This window comes from Ahaetulla prasina, chromosome 1 (genome assembly GCF_028640845.1).
Source record: "Ahaetulla prasina isolate Xishuangbanna chromosome 1, ASM2864084v1, whole genome shotgun sequence".
Classification (NCBI taxonomy): Eukaryota; Metazoa; Chordata; class Lepidosauria; order Squamata; family Colubridae; genus Ahaetulla; species Ahaetulla prasina.
Window position 1 is genome coordinate 132,529,024 of NC_080539.1, and position 17,619 is coordinate 132,546,642.

Genomic DNA, 17,619 nt, shown 5'->3' on the forward strand with positions numbered 1-17,619 from the left:
CTTACTACTTTTGATAATAATTAAAATCCCTAAGTCCAATGAGGTAGATAAATAAGCAGAGCTACTAAAAGATGATAGAATTAAATCCTTTAATGCTGCAGTTCTTAGACCCATATTCAGAAAATTGATTTTAAAAAAGCAGATTAAAATTTACAATTAATAAGAAGGAATAGAAGCAAACTCTTAATGCAGGAACGAATTAGAACTGCATATTGAAAACCAAAATAATGCCTTTGTTTAAAAAAATTCAAAAGACTTATGAATTTAGTTGTTAAGAATGACTGATTTATCAATTATCAGAAACTGGACAGTCATTTGTCCGTAATGGTATAGAACACCTCAGGGTTCTGTTTGACCTCGAGGTGTGGGGGGGGGGCTGGTGGGTGTGGCCATGATGGGCGTGGCCAGCTCAGCATCACTCATGTCAGGGGCAACTGTGGGTGGGGTTGGGGGGAATCCACTTTTGCTAATAGTTTGTTTTGCTAGCACTCTGCCAGCGAAAATGGAGCTCAGGGGTCCTGCATGTGGCCCCCACCCCCCGGACTCCACTTTCGGATGTGACGGCCTCCTGCAGCCCTCTGCTAGCAAAAAGGCCTCTTGAGTTCTCTTTTTGCTAGCAAAGGCACTGCAGGTCAATCCTCTGCCATCTCCAGGGCAACCTCATGGGCCAGATCTAAACATTCTGCAGGCCAGTTCCAGCCCCCAGGCCCTGAGTTTGACACCCCTGGTTTAGAGACTCCTATTTGAGCAGGAGGTTGAAGTACAAGCCTTTCAAGGTCCCTTCCAACTCTGTTATTCTGATAGCTTCTGATCATGATATTGACAAAAGTGCATGATATACTCCCAGAATATACGTCTATATCAGAGGTCTTCAAAGTTGGCAGCTTTAAGCCTTGTGGACTTTAACTATGCTATGCTGTCTGGAGATTTCTGGGAGTTGAAGTCCCCAAGCCTTAAATCTGCCAGGTTTGGGGACCCCTGGTCTATATAACGAATCAAGGAAGAAGTACCAAGAAATCTGAAGGGAGCTTGGGCAACAGAATCTGTTAGGCTAATTCTCCTGTAGCCAATTTCCCTTCTGATCATCCTAGCTGCTTTTACAGTTGGCAAGAGTGGCCAGAACAGCAACGTTCTTTTTCTTATTGTTGATTTGACTGTAAAAATATTGTCCTGGCAGACTAACCAATATTGCTGAAGCCATAACAGGAATAGGTTCTAAGCAGTAGGCATCTGAACCAATAAGGTGCTGCTGTTGGGCAAAGGGGCGATCCTAACACAACTCTGATAATCTCACTGGGCACACCCCCATCCATCCTCTACTTTAAAATTATCCCACACTGTCAACACATGCTTAAGGAATAGGATTATGCCAGGGGTGAAATGCTACCGGATCGGACCGGATCGGGCGAGTAGGTAGCGGAAATTGGTTCTGGTTCGCCGATCCAGTAGCAATCGCTGGCTGGCCATGCCCCCGAATCAGTCCACGGCCCGCAATCCAGCCTTCGCAAGCTGGACACCGGGACACCGGGAAGGCAGCTCGCCACCTGCTCGCCCTTAGGTCAGGGGCCGGGGCCCATTCCCCGAGGCCCCAGAGGCGCCTGCCCCAACTGGGTCAGGGAATGCACCATTCCCTGACTCCGGCCTTTCCCTGGAGCAGCCGCCCGCTGTCCCTTCACTCACTTGCTGCCCGCTCGCCGCCTGTTCGCCCTTCACCTTTGGTCAGGGCCCAGGGATACCTCATTCTCCTGAGACCCCGGAGCCACCCGCTGCTCGCCACCTGCCTCAACTGGGTCGGGGAATGCACCATTCCCCGACACCAGCCTTGTCCCGGAGCCGCCGCCCGCTCTTCCTTCGCCACACAGCGTATACTTACTTTCTTGAATATGCCGCCGCCATTGCTGCTTGTTCCATGCACCGGCTGTGCAAGTGCACACCGTTTATTTCATTTATTTATCAGCAGCAGGTTGGGTGTGCGCTTGCACAGCCGGCGCATAGAACAAGGCGGCATATTCAAGGAGAGCAACTCCGGTAACTTTTGGACGCTTGCCTTTCCTGGCAGCCAACCGCTGGAAGAAAGTAAGTATATGCCGCATGGTGAAGGAAAAATGGGCGGCGGCTCCGGGACAAGGCTGGTGTCGGGGAATGGTGCATTCCCTGACCCGGTTGAGGAAGCGGCGAGCAGGGGGTGACTCCGGGGCCTCAGGCAATGGGGCGTCCCTGGGCCCCAGCCCCTGACCAAAGGCGAAGGGCGAGCAGGTGGCGAGCGGGCAGTGAGTGGGCGGCAGCTCCGGAGAAAGGCCGGAATTGGGGAATGGTACATTCCCCGACCCTGTTGAGGCAGGTGGCGGCTCCGGGGCCTAGGTGAAGGGAGAACAGGTGGCGAGGGAAAGGGAAAAGGCAGAATAGAAATTAACTTTTTTCCCCTACTGGGTTCTGTGGGCGTGGCTTGGGGGGGGTTGGGACTGAGTGGGCATGGCTGTGAGTGACATTGAGTTGGCCATGCCCACTCAGTCACAGGACACACCCACCCACCAAGCCACACCCACAGAATAGGTAGCAAAAAAAATTAGATTTCACCCCTGGATTATGCTGACTGTGGCATTACCTCAGGGCCATCTCAGACACTTAACCTGAGAAATATGCTTTGTGGTCTAGTTCCACAAAGGCAGCATAAGGGAATTGGTTTTATTGTATCGAAAGACAGATTCATTCTAAGATGATATATTTAATTGGCTTAAGCGATAAAATTGTAGAGAATACTGTAGTAGTCTACAAGCTTCTATTTCTAATACATGAACTTTGTACATCTTATGGAAATTATGAAACTGACAGCTTAAGGCTCAAGTAATCGTATTTCAGTGCATTAATGCTGATACAGTTTGAAAATGTCACTTGAACTTTCTTTTTCAAAGAGCAAATCCACGAAGTTATTCCCCTATCCTAACCGAGCAAATCCACGAAGTTATTCCCCTATCCTAACAGACTTTCTAGAACAATGAGCGGGCATCATCATTTATACTGATCATGGTATTGCCATGTAATCTTTCTTTCTGCTATGGGTGTTTTCTTATGCAGATCTGTTTTTGATTACTCAGTATAGCATTCATCAAAAGAAAAGCTGATTAAATATGGCCTGAAAGAAAACTCAACAGAAAGGAACATCTGCTTTGCTGCTGAGACTGGAAGGAAGTCTACTAGAAGTTATTGCCTTGGCACAACATGTTTTCAGAACAGATTTCTATACTAAGACATATATGACTGACATAACCAACAAAACTCCCTAGGCAAGAAACAAAAAAAAATGAAGTTCAGTTGATAATTAATGTTCTTCAATTGCTGGCACTATATGTATTAAGCATTAAATATACACAAAAGGCATTGGATTCTGCCCATTCCCATCTCAATTTTATAATTTATAATTAATAACATATAATCTAAAGAGATTGTCACTTTCCTTTCCCTAATAAATGAGCAGCAGAGCAGATTTCTCCGGAGTAAAATAGTTAGTAGCAGTATGTCTAATTGCATCATCCAAAAAGTTGTGTGGAAAATACAACATTGTATTAATAGGATGGTTTGAAGACCCATGTGGGAATCAGAAGAGATCTAAGTCACCATATCTCAGGCATTATATTTGTGGATCAAAGTATGGAAAATGCAGCAGATGAAACCTCACCTGAATTCTTCTTTCTTCATCCTCTCTCTTTTTCCTTTCTTCTTCTTCCAGTTTTCTCTTTGCTTCAATCTCATATTTCCTAGATGGGAAAAATTGAAATCCCATTAGATTAAAACCGTTTTCCACAAATTTTATTTTTTCCTTTTGTAACAGACTGCTTGGAAACAGCAGTCACTTCCAAAATATGGCTTTTGTTTAAAAAGTCGATGTTGGAGATGACCAAACTGAGCCTGAGGGAGGGGTTAAATGTGTCATAAGTCACGAGTCCCTGCATACCCACAAGAGATCTAAGTCCAGCCTATCATGAATGCTTCTCTTATCTTCCACTCATTTCCCTTGACCACTAATTGGCCAGCTTCTTGTAGAGAGCGTGCAATAAATCTTTATACTCATTTGAGAATATTGAGCCTGAATCTCCTGGTTACTCCAGGGCTCAAGCCTTTGCTTCTACCACTCTTCATCTAGATTATTTCACACTCACAGTCGCCTTTCTTCCTCTTCCTTTTTCCGACGCTGTTCCTCTTCCTCACGCCTTTTCCTTTCTTTTGCCATTTCTTCCTGGATGCGTCTCAATCTTTCGGCTTCTTCCTCTTGCTGCTTCTTTTTCTGAAGGGCACTCAAAAGTTTCTCAGAGCTTTTAACTAGGGCATCATATTCTTTCTGAATCTGTTGTCTAGGCATGACAGTGGCCTGTAAAATAAGTCATAAAAACAATCACAATAATTTGCACATAACATGTAGTTTTTAAAAAGCAAGACAGAAAGAAAAGGAACCACAGCAAAAATATGGGAACTATGTCCCTCCATCAAAGCAGCAAAATTGATGTGTTAAGATTCTCTTAAGCTTTGCCCACCTATTTTGATTTGATAAACCTTATACTTCCACCTACAAGCAATTCCCCTGGTATAGTGTATACTGTTCATAATGAATGCTGAATGTAGCATAGGTACAATTAAGACCTGGAAACCCAAGTCTACACCTTCAGTCTCTTACTAAAAAGTGTCATGTCTACACCATCAAACTATAAAGGGATAATATAGGACCTTGAAAAATGTTCCTTTAAAAAAAAGTATTTGAGGTCACTTGCTTTTTTGGTAGAAGATATGTGCTTGAAAGCATGCAAAGCAACATGTGTCAAAATTTGAAATTCTAAAACATTGTTGATTAAAGTTTTAAAGTCTTATAAGCGGGGAAAATCTCTGCATTCTCATCTAATCTATGAGTAGAAAAAAAAACAAATGATAAAAAATTGACTGAATGATATAAACGAATGGTAATATGCATTTTAAAACAAATGTGATGTCATATTCCAATTCTGTCAGCACTAAAAGTTTTGGATTGTCAAAATAAGCAAAAGAAAATAAAGCAACAATTAGGATTTGAAATGTTACAGTTGGAATTCAACTTGGTACCCTACAGATATCGGTCTTCAACTGCCAAAGGTATTTCCATGGTCTCTCTTTTGGTCATGTACACTGGAATCAAAGACCTCTGCCAGATCCTGATACAAAGTTCTTTTTTTCTATAGCATAAAGGGTCCTCCTACCTTGATCTTGGCCATCAGAGCATCAATGGACATCTCAAGGTCCTTGACCTGCTTGCTCATTTCTGCCTTTCCCTCTTTGAGAGCAGTTACTACTTCATTGAATTTATACAGCCTCTCTTTCAGCGTGCGAAGCTTTATTAAACCATCTATGCTGTGAAAGGAATGTTAATATTTTAGATAGGAGAGGCAGATAACAAAACAGACAGCTATTGTTCAAACTCTGCCCCTTCGCTCTGCTTCTGAATGAAACCATAATAGTAGGATTACAACGGGTCTCATATTATCCATTTGGTCTAAGTTGCAATTAAAATTTGGAATAAAAAAAATACGGACAAATAGCTTTGGAAACTCCCACAAACATAAAAAAATAGATACATTTAAAATATGTTGTTGTTGTGATCCAGGCCCAAGTAGGTAGTAAGAAACTCAGTCCGTGAAAAAACAAACCAACTTTATTCGAACAGCTGAGAATTACTTCATTCCCAGCGTCATTCAACTCAAATTAAAACAAATGCCTCCCAACATAGTCCTATCGCAAACCTTGGTCCAATTAGGCAAACTGCCAAAGGCCTTTCTTGATAAACATTCACAAGTCACAAAAATAAGGGCAAGACGTAGACGAAACAGAAGACAAAGCAGAAGACGAAGCTACCAATGTTGCTTTCCGGCAAAGCCAGTGCTGGTCTGTGTTAAGCCTTATGGGAGGGACCAATCATCTCTTGGCCCTTCTCCCGAGTTGTCCTTTTTGCTGCCTTCTGGCAGCTCTTCTCATGTGTGCATTAGGAACAGACTCCTCCTGTTCCTCTGTCTCACTACTATTAGTCTTTGGAGGCTCTGGAGTCCGCACTTCACTTCCCGATGGCCCTGGCCTCACCTCAGCCTTATCGCTGTCCGACTCCATTGCCAGCTCCATAGTGCTGATGGACCACAACAATTGTGCACAAATGATTACATTATATGTGTCCTGCTGGATAGGTCCATGATTGCCATGAAGGATCCCAACTTCAGGGCCTGGAGATTAAACTCCTCTAGTACTAGTACTGAAAACCTAGGAGGGTCAATACAAGGGACGGCACAATTGGAATATCAATATGGGCTTATTTTTTCAAATTCAGTGAAACTCCAGTTTCTTAATAGCGGATGCAACAGATCTGTTCAGTTGATTCTTTTAGAACAATTAGGTCATGTTGTCTCTCCTCTTTTCCCCTCTCCTTCCAACTCTTCTATCTGAATGAGGATACCACTGCTAACTTCTATGTGAGATCAGTTGCTTTGGCATACATCTGGGATATGCCATCCCTGTGTGAATATGCAAAACTACTTTTGCCTTGTAAGCAAGGATAGGAACGCTGTGGTTTTCTTCTTTGTGGCCCAAAGGGACTTGCCAATGATGGATAAAGAAACACCAGCAGCAAAAATGGGAAGATTTAACCATCTACATTATTTCTAAGTAGAAGCTTTGAAAGAAAAGATATGACAATATCCTGCACAAGTGGCTCAAGAGCTAGTCCTTTGATACCAGTTTCCACAAATTGTGACTGCACTAATGACATATAACGAGTCCAGGTGTATGAGTGCCTGGGAATCCTTCCCATTACTATTCAGCACCCCATGAGATTTACTAGCAAATAGAACACAGTGAGTATTTATATAGGTCTTCTTCTTACCGTGGTTGATGTCTTCTCTTGCATAGCCACATACGAATTGTCTTTTGTATTTTAATACAGGCACTTGCTCTGTACTTGATTTTGTTTTTCACTGAAAATAAAAGGAGGGAAAAAGTGAGGGAAATCTCATCAAAAATTGTCTAAATACAGAACCCACTATTCGGGTGGGTGGGGGGAATGGATGGATAGATGCATAGATGGATAGACAGACAGAGAGTTAGATGGATTTTTACTACTGGATAATATCTAGTGGATAAATCTATTTTATACTAGTGGATTTCCTTGTTTTATATAAGATTAATATGCAAGGGTAGCTAACAATTCTTGGGTCAGTGAAACTCGTGCTTCAATTCTCAATACTTCTTGTATAAAATCTAACTGGAAATGAAAAATTAAGAAACTCTTCCATTTTAAAATTTGACTTGATTGATTAGTAGCATTTTCACAATTTTGGCAGCAATGCCTTTAATAATGCATGTGGAAAATATTAGTACAGTGTCTACTGTACAGCAATAGATTTACAAGCATATATTGTGCTTGTAAACCCACAGGATTTTTAAAAAATTGAATACACAAAATCTCACAAGATCAAAAAATCTTGCAAAACTTTGGTGTTCTCTTAGTATCTTGTGGGATTTCAGAAAAGGACACAACTTTCAATATTATTGCAAAAGTATACACAAAATCAAGATTAATATTCCTAAATTGTTGTGATTTTTGTTAATTACACAACATTTCAGCCATTTCTTTATGAAAATATTATAGTCTTCCAAGTAAGCTTAAAAAGACACAGTTATGGGTAGTTTTTTAAAAAAATTTGCTCACATGATAGAAATAGCATAGTACTTAGATTTATATACCGCTTCACAGTGCTTTATAGATCTCTCTAAGTGGTTTACAGAGTCAGCATATTGCCCCAAACATAATGGGTCCTCATTTTACTGACCTCAGAAGGAATCAACCTTGAGCTGGTCAGGATCGAACTGCTGCAGTCGGCAGAATTAGCATGCAATACTGCATTCTAACCACTGAACCACCACGGCTTAGTGGTGATCCTCCCCGCTATCACCCCATCTCACAAGATATTTTTGAATACTTACATTTGATAACTGATAAAGAACACCACTGAACCTTCTTCCAGCGGCTGCAGAGAAGCCAGTGGTTCACACGTTTAATCAGGTCAGCAAGATGATCTGGATCAGACTTCATGATTTGATCAAATTCTGCAAACTGAAAACGGGGTGGGGAGGAAATGCCATTTAAGACAATCAACAAGAATGTTGACAGATGGGGAGTTCTGTTGTAAACAGAATGTTGCCGTCATGACAATGTGAAGAGACCTCAGTGGTTGCCATGAGGTTCTGAACCCTAGTCATGATACTTAATAAATCCGGAATCTGCCTATTTTTCATATATCTGTGACACAGTACAAATTGTGACTACTTATTCTGATAGTTAAATAGAGGGCCTCTACTCAACTTTAAGCTAGGAATGAAGTTAAAGCACAGAACCGAAGCAATTAAAAAGTCTTATCTGCCTTTTAGAGAATACATTCATAGTAAATGATTATAGGGAGGTTAACCATCACACTGACCACTCCATAGGGAATACCACGCTTAGCACAGATAGAGCTATAAACAAAATAGTTTCTAAGGTTCCCCTCGCACATATGTGGTAGTCATTCCCGACTGTAGGGGGCAGTGCTCATCTCAGTTTCAAAGCCGAAGAGCCAGCCCTGTCCGAAGACGTCTCCGAGGTCATGTGGCTGGCATGACTAAATTCCAAAGGCGCACAGAATGCTGTTACCTTCCCACCAAATGTGGTCCCTATTTTTCTATGCATTTTTTATGTGCTTTCAAACTACTAGGTTGGCAGAAGCTGGGAAAGTAACAGGAGCTCACTCCGTTATGCAGCACTGGGGATTCAAACCAGTGAATTGCTGACCTTTCGATCTACAAGCTCAGCATCTTAACCACTGAGCCACTGCATCCCCAGATGGTTTCTACCAATACATTAAACATAAAGATGGCCATGTCAATACAGATGCTAGCAGTGATCAAATGACAATGCATCATCTTATGAAATCACTTTCAAGAAAGGTAATGCTATCCTTTATCTCAATTATTTTGCAGGCAAGTTGAAGAGAAATTAATTTTTAAAAAACTCAATTTGCGTTCATTTATACTTCAGAGATATCAACGCTGCTTACCTTGCCAGGTCTAAAGAACACTTTTGTTAATCCAAATTTATAATCTTGTTCATTTAAACCAAGGGCTTTGAAGAGAGCCTGAAAGAAAAAAATCAACAGTTTTACAAATCCTTTGAAGGAAAGTATCTGTGAATATCAACTCACCATGAAAAAGGCACATATAAAAAAGCATTTGCATTCTGAATATAAATACCTTGCAGAAGAGTCTCGGATCCAGACGGGTCAATTTTGGAGGCATATATTTTTTATACATGTTATAAAGTTCATGGAATGAGGCTCGTGATGGGAAACCACCTTGCATTAAGTCCAAAACAGACACCATGCCTAAAGTAAAAGATAGGCAACAAAAGAATCACCACTAAATTAAGACGACGTGATTGTCGGTCTTTATATTTTGAGATTGGAATAAACAAAAATAAAATAGCTAAAACAAGAAACACAAGCCCTTATAAATTCATTGTGGTTGAAGATGGAAAATGATCTTCAAGTTTGAATGAAAATCAAGACTGAGTCTCTGTCAGGTCTGTTGTTGACCTTTCCAAATATTAGCTCTAATCTCTTTCAACTGGTTTAGCCAAAAATCGATGGAATAAAAGGGAGGCAAATAAATAAATAAAACTTTATTTTCACTTTTAAACCAGAAAAATAAAAATAAAAACTAGATGAAGAATAATGTAATTCATAGACATTTTTTGGGGGGGTATATTCTGGCAACCCTTTATGGACTTTTGGCCGATATAAGGATTGAAAAATTGATATTTTATGGATTTATAATAAGAAATGGGATATGGATGAAGAGATATCTGTTTAACCTTGAGGGGGTGTGGAAGTATTACATTTATTTATTCTTGTTTATGATGAAGGTTTTAATCACTCCTTTATTTATTTATTTATTTTTTCTTTAGTCTCTCTTTTCTTTTTCTTCTTTTTCTCTTTTCTTACATTTTTATTTGTTTCCATTCTCTTTCTCTAAATTTAGTTTTGGTTAATATTATTGTAATTTAAATCCTTAATAAAAATTATATTTTAAAAAATAATGTATTCATGATTAAGACCGAGGGAAGGAACTTCATTACTTCCTTTGTCTCCTTTCCTACAGTATTACTCAGAGTATCCAGTCTTCAGACTATCAGCCAAAAATTGAGTCAACAAAACACTAATTAAGTGAAGATGTTAAGGATTTCTGATTTGCTAAATTAAAGTTTATACATAACTTGACGTGACAAGCAATAGGAGTGTTTGCCAAGTTGAACAGATGCTTGAAGATTGAAAGCTTTCTGGGATGCAAAAATTATAAAGAAATTAATAGAACTACTAGGATAGCAGCTAATGAAAACGAACAGTTTAACTTGAAATAAGGCTTATTTAAGGACAATTATAATCATCCATTTCAAAATCTGCTCTGTGAAATTGTTACTTTTGTTAGTTAATTAAGTCTTAACCATCTTTAAGTTACATATTAATATCATCTAATTCTGTTATGTCAATAAGAACACCTGAACATCTTCCAAATCTCTCCGCTGAGAAGAGGAGGATGAGATAGAAGGAATAGACTGGAGAGAGATCACCAATTGTTTAAGTTGTTCTATTCCTATAACACACTATAGGAATAGTACGATACTGGGGAATATTGGAGCATCCTGGAGCCAATAGAACTGTTTGTTCTGACTTTGCCACCCATCAGAATCCAGTCTGGATCTGTTCCAAACCAACTTGTACGATTCTCACCTACAAGGTAGAATCATTTTGTTTTTCTTTTGGTGGAAGGAAAAGGATTAAATGAACACTTGAACTTTATTAAGAACATTCTACCACAATAGTTTAGAAATAGCTAATATACTGATAGTATTGAATGGCCAATTGATAATGTAGTGTCCAAAGTGCAATCATTACAGGTGAATCCAGTTTTTTGAAATGGTGGAGAAGGCAACAGCTCAATGATGATGAAAAGATGGTCTCTTCCTAACTGAATGATGCACTGTTCTTATATGTTCAAAAAAAAAAAAAATAGGATGTTCTATTTCCTTTGGGTTGTAGGCATTTGGAAGGGTTTTGATCTTCAGGGTGGCTTTCACATATTTCTAAATAAACTACATTTTAAGCACACAGAATACCACGTTATTTTTTTGCATTGAAAGTTTGTGAAGTTTATTAAGTTTATTTTTTTAATCTTTTAACAATCAATACAGTACTATCTACAGCTTATTATTTTGCAGAATAATTTCACTACAGCAACAGAGCATTGAAAAAGCTCATTCCGGTTTTTTTTTACTGAAAAACTCCTTTATAAAGCCCTGAGATTCAGTATTGCAAGAATCCTCATTTGAATTATTAGAGATCTAAAGTATCATCTTCAGAAGATACACTAAATTACCTGAACATTGGAGCTGAGAGAGGATTTGAGCGCCTTCAAATTGGTGACTGGTCATCTTTAGATTCGGTTTGATGCATCGAATAAAGCTTGATCCCTGTTGTAAAGGCAGAAAATTAGCATAATCATGATTAAGACTACTTGAAAGGGATGTTAGACACAACTCATCCCATAATACTCCTATCTAGTCCCACCAGTGGATATTTTTCCTTTTATACGTTTATATTAAGTCTCCCCACCTGTTTTTTTAATAGCAATAGCACTTAGATTTATATACCGCTTCACAGTGCTTTACAGCTCTCTCTAAGCAGTTTACAGTGTCAGCATATTTGGGTCCTCATTTTACCCACCTTGGAAGGATGGAAGGCTGAGTAAACCTTGAGCCTGATGAGATTTGAACTGCCAAATTGCAGTCAGCTAGCATTCAGCAGAAGCAACCTGCAGTTCTGCATTCTACTCTGCCACTGAGGCTCAGCAGTAAATATGCTGAAATATTTAACTCTGCCCTAAAGACATTGTTTTTAAACCTCTAAAAATATTATGTGAAAGCTTGTGGACAGAGATTGTCTTTTCATAAGACCATCAATAACATTCAATTCCTACCAAGCCTAGTACCTAGCAGAAACATGTAACTTCTCAGATGTCAGACCTCTACAAAGGAGTCAGGAGCCTTGGGAAAATCAGGTCTTCTAAGGTTTCTAATACTTGCTCTAGCAGTGTACAAATGCTGACAGGAAGGAAGATGGCTGCTCTGCTGAGGTCACTGTCATCAGGCCATGGAGGTTTGGAAAAGAGGGCCGGGAATATTGTTAAAGCCACTGTAGTGCCCATGGTGGGGAAATTAGCAGCCCATTTCATGTTTAACTATTTTTTTTGTTTAAATGTGGAGAAATGCACGATGAATCAATTTCATTTGGAGGGATAAGAAAAATTAATTGCAATTATCTATTCAAAGCCATTTAAAAGGGAAACAAAAGGAAGAAAAGGAGGAAAATCTTAGAGCTCTAAATCCAAGGTGGGCAACTATGGCACCTTTATGACCTCTGGACTTCAACTCCCAGAATTCCTGAGCCTGCATGAACTGGCTACAATGAATTCAGAACCATGGCTGATTTGACATTTAACCTCTGGAACGGGAAGCAAAATGCACAGGACTGGCTAGAGTGGTGCTTCTGCACCATCCTTTTGCTATCCTGCACATTTCATCGAGGATCACAAACTAGCAAGAACTTCCTCTAGTTCAGCAGCAGTTAATTCTGGATTAACTGCTGCTTGGATTGAGGCCCATACAAGGCTTAGCGTGGCATATGAAGCACAGCATTCCAAAACTGAGCAGGACCACAAACCAAATGAAATGCACTCGTTTTATTTCTAGAATAGAATAGAATAGAATAGAATAGAATAGAATAGAATAGAATTTTTTATTGGCCAAGTGTGATTGGACACACAAGGAATTTGTCTTGGTGAATATGCTCTCTGTGTACATAAAAGAAAAGATACCTTCATCAAGGTACCACACTTACAACACTTAATGATAGTCATAGGGTACAAATTTAACTCATTTAAATCATCACAAACATACAAAAAGGACTGAATTTATTGTTCTGGTCTACTGTGGAGGCTCACAGGAGATTGTAAAGAGGAGTTGGTAGGTTATATGTCATCTCCCATCTGCAAGTTTTTAATTCTTCATCTAACATTTACTTGCTTACAATTTATATACATACATATATATATATATATTCTCTAAATAAATGAATACATTTATTTTGAGATGTTTGTAGTTAAGGCCTACAAGTAAACTACTGACCCCAAAGGGCTCCAATCTCTCTTGCTCTTTTTTTAAAAAAATATTGGACAGTTTCCTGCAAGCATGTTTCTCTTATTCTTTGATGTAATGCAGAATCACTGATGAACTGACTACATGACTCTATACCTGTAAAATAATAAATAATAATAATAAAGGATTCTCATAATACATGGATTTAGCCAAGATTACTCTTAAAGCTAAATATGCTGATAGTGACAGGTCCCATCTGCTCCCTGCATTAAAAAAATGTCAAATATGCAAAAATGCTCATGTGTAAAATTCTGTTCAAATTTAACTGATGCCCTGGCTTTAACAGATCTCCATCCCTGCATTAATACAACAAATCTAGGGTTTATTTTATTAACAGATCTAGTGCAAAAATATAAACATAGATGAGACCTTGTAACAGAAGGCACCGATTTTCCATGACTATTTACTTACAGTGCTACGAAGCTTTTCCAGAAGCAGGTTTAGTTGAGTCTGTAAAAGAAAAGCATCTGTGTCAAAGTAGACAAGCACTAACAAAACACAGGGAAGGATACGTCATTATCAGCATGAATCTCTCAGCACTGGCTCTTTGCAAAATATAAATTGTTGCTGGAATGGAGTGCAAAGGCAAAATCGTAAGCTGGGCCTGACCAGCCTCAACTATGTCAATTGCTGCACTTCTAATTGGTTGAACACCTCTAGCCACAAAGAGGTTTACATCTCTGCACACCAACAGGTAAAGGGAATGCCTGGGAGCGAAAGAAAGGAGGGAAATGTGAATGCCAAAACTAAGTTGTCAAAAGATGGCAAAGCCACCTGTGAAGAAATGCCCTTAGGTAGAAGACAAATCTGTGCCCTGACAGCAGAACGCCACCTGCAACGTTCCCAATCAAATACCTTTCAGATACCCTGAAGTATAACTTCTATTAGATCCAGGCTGTATGGCTAATGAACGCCGTACAACTCAATATCTGGCTAATCCTTTCCATTGACAGCTACCATATTCACAACAGTTTAGAGACAGCTTTTTACCCAAAAATCTTATTCCACTGTTATACAGGGCAGATGAAGTTCAGTTGGGGTCTTCCTTCAAGCAAAGGTCATGAAAACACAAAATGTATCTTTTTAGTGTAGGATGCTTGGTGTTTTCTCAGCTTGGACATTTCATTACCTAACTAGGTAACATCATCAGCACTAAAACAGAATGTGGTTTGCTTTCTATTTATATGTAAGTGGCTTGCCCTGGGAGTGAGTGTTATTGGTAGTTCCTTGATTAGTTTGTTGTTTACAACCAAGTTCAGGATCCCACAATTCAATCCTGAGTTACAAATATTCTCTTCTATTGGTACATCTAGTTAGACTGGTATCTGACATAACCTGCCTTGCCGAAATATCTTCTGCCAAGCATTTGATGATAACTGAGATAGGAGACCCTGGGTTACCAATTGTTGATTTATAAAATGACAATTTTGGTAAACTGGTTTACTATGAATAACAGTTTTTATATCAATTTTTAATATATAAACCTGTTTATTGCTGGGCCGGTGATGGAAAATCAGATGGTTAATGTAATAAATAACTGTTAGGTTTTTTACATGCAGAATAAACTACCAATGCCATAAGAATACATTCATTACATCCACCCAACCCACCAGAGCAGGAAGGCAGGGAATGTGGTGGGTTCTGTCTCCTAACGAGATACATCTGTTGGGACACAGAAGAAGGGCCTTCTCCATGATGGCTCCCTCCCTTTGGAATATCATCCCCGCAGAGACACTCATTCACAAGGCCTTGAAGACCTGGTTTTGCTAATGGGCCTGCAGCAGTGGTGGGTTGCTCCCAGTTGGGTCGAGTTCTATAGAACTGGTAGTAAAACCGGCAGGAGGCTCCGCCCATCTGCCATGATGTCATCATGGGTGATCTGCGCATGCGCAGAAGCACGCACGCATGCAAGCAAAGTGCGTGCATGCGGTTCCGTTGCGAACCAATATGAATGAACCAAACCACTCTGGATTCTCCAGGCTAGGGGTGGGTTCTACATACCAGTAAAGGTATGTAGAACCCACCCCTAGCCTGGAGAATCCAGAGTGGGATGGAACTGATCAAGTGGCTCATTTAATTGAGTGCTGTCGCAGGAGGAGGGCTTATTTGTTGTACCTTGAATTTTTATTTTTTGTAAGCTACCCAGAGTCACTGAAAGTGTATGGGCACACATATAAATTGTCTAAATAAATAAATTCAGTTCCCCATCAACAGGCAAAAACTGTAGAGTCCAGTAATAGTTCCACAATGGCATCCTACTTTTCTAGAGTTCAACAGATTGCGCATATAAGAATCTCTTGGTTCGTAGGACAAAACATACCTCCATCCAGCCAAGCCCATTACACCCCCTCCCTGTTGTTTATGAAAATATTAGGAGGGGATATTTATTTTAATTGTACATAACTCGTCTTAACACATTGTGCAATGATATTGCTACAAAAATAATCAACCAAAATAACAGCTGCTGGTAAAGAAAGAAGGAGAGAGTAGACCGCATATAGAAGAAAAGCAGCCATATCATATACAACCACTCTCATTAAACTTTTAAAGTCTGTACACTTAACATATTTCTCTCTTGCTTTTGGAAACTAGAGCTGTTGCCATAGTACTCACTGGCTACAATCTTTGTATGTAACAAAAGAGCATTACTTGTTTGCTTATTTTGAGCTCATGTTGAAACCCTATCCATTCACCTGAGAAACAGATATTCTGTCTCAAGTTAGTAAATGATCCTGAACTGGCTCCTCTGACAGGATTGTTATGATGGACTAATTAATTAATTAGTTTTGTTTCACTAGGTTAAAATGCCACTTCAAATAAAGAGTCTGCTGTCTCAAACTAAGATTAAAACAATCCAATAAATAAATGAAAACTTTAACAAAAAATAACAACAGACTGAGTAAAATTAAGGAACAGTGCCTACAACAAAAATCTAAATCACTCATACAAAAAAAATGAAATAAACCAATTTATTTCTCTCTCAAAGGGCAGGTGGAATAACCAGCAGGAATGCATTATCTGATACAAACCAATGGTCTTTGTTTTAAATGTTTTATATTACATTTCACTGTGTTATATTACATTGTGCTTGTCTGGTAGCTCTCATTCCCCGCCTAGGGATAGAAGGGCTAGGTAAGAAAGAAAGAGTGCAATAATGAAGATGTTATTAATTGCTCCTTACTCCCAGCTGCACTGGATTGATGCAGGAAATATAGAAATAGCAGAGTTATATATCACTTCACAGTGTTTTACAGCCCTCTCTAAGTGGTTTACAGAGTCAGCATATTGCCCCTAACAATTTAGGTCTTCGTTTTTTTTAGGATGGAAGGATGAGTCATCCCTGAGTGGGTGAGAATCGAATTGCTGGCAGTCGGCAGAATTAGCCTGCAATACTGCATTCTAACCATTGCGCCACCACCAAATATCCACATAGGTTTCAACCCACTTTTATCCATAAGAATCTACTGTTCATGAATGCATATTCACCACTGATTTGTTTGGCTAAAAATTCACAAATCCAGTTGTCTGCACATCTGCAGCATCTGGCATAGCCATCTTTTGCCTCTAGTGTTCACTGAATAGGCACAGTGCTCTGAAGGAAGACATTGTGTATACGGGATGCAAGAGACTGACCCATTTTATTTATTTTTGGAATTTTTTTATCCCACCTTTATTGTTTTTATAAATAAGTAAAGGTGGTAAATATACCTAATACTTTTTCCTCCTCCTATTTTCTCCATAACCACCATCCTATGAGGTTGATTGGGATGAAAGAGAGAGTGACTGGCCCAGTGTCACTCAGCCTAAGGTGGGACTAGAACTCAGAGTTTCCTACTTTCTAGTCTGATCAGATTGGCTGTCAACAAATTTTAAGGCTTATTCAAAAGAGAACATGATGGAAAGACAAAAGAAGCCTATTTTATGGTACTAAATACATAATTATTACCCTTGGAAGAAAATCAGAATTCAGCTCTAGAATAGAAATGTTTTCTCATTCTCACCAAGCAGAATTAACCAGCTGGGGAACTGTGGTTCTCCCTGAGGATGGTTGTTTCCTTGTAGACATTTCATTACCGAACTAGGTGATATTATCAGTGCACTGATGATGTTACCCAACTGAGTAATGAAACAACTGCAAGAAAATAATCAACCTCAGAGAGCATTAAGGACCCCATAACATAAAAACTGTTTGACAGAAAAAGGAAAGAGGGAAAAAAAAAACCAGAGAAGGCTTCACACAGTGCTTCCAAACCTGAGTAAATTACCCCAAATTGGGTCTAAGTGGTTTTTCTGTCAGTAATTACACACAA

The 17,619-nt window shown here is 39.4% G+C and overlaps 1 protein-coding gene across 2 annotated transcripts in view; it reads right to left on the minus strand.

The window, feature by feature from the left end:
- Positions 1-17,619, minus strand: part of MYO6 (myosin VI) — a 116,009-nt gene that overhangs the window by 17,466 nt on the left and 80,924 nt on the right. For both annotated transcript variants that reach the window (XM_058176110.1, XM_058176109.1), the window contains exons 19-27: positions 13,721-13,759; positions 11,473-11,566; positions 9,292-9,422; positions 9,099-9,176; positions 7,990-8,119; positions 6,890-6,980; positions 5,223-5,373; positions 4,158-4,366; positions 3,677-3,755 (exon numbers count right to left, since the gene is read on the minus strand). In XM_058176110.1, coding sequence (XP_058032093.1) covers positions 3,677-3,755; positions 4,158-4,366; positions 5,223-5,373; positions 6,890-6,980; positions 7,990-8,119; positions 9,099-9,176; positions 9,292-9,422; positions 11,473-11,566; positions 13,721-13,759 — 1,002 coding nt within the window. The remainder of the gene's footprint in view (positions 1-3,676; positions 3,756-4,157; positions 4,367-5,222; positions 5,374-6,889; positions 6,981-7,989; positions 8,120-9,098; positions 9,177-9,291; positions 9,423-11,472; positions 11,567-13,720; positions 13,760-17,619) is intronic.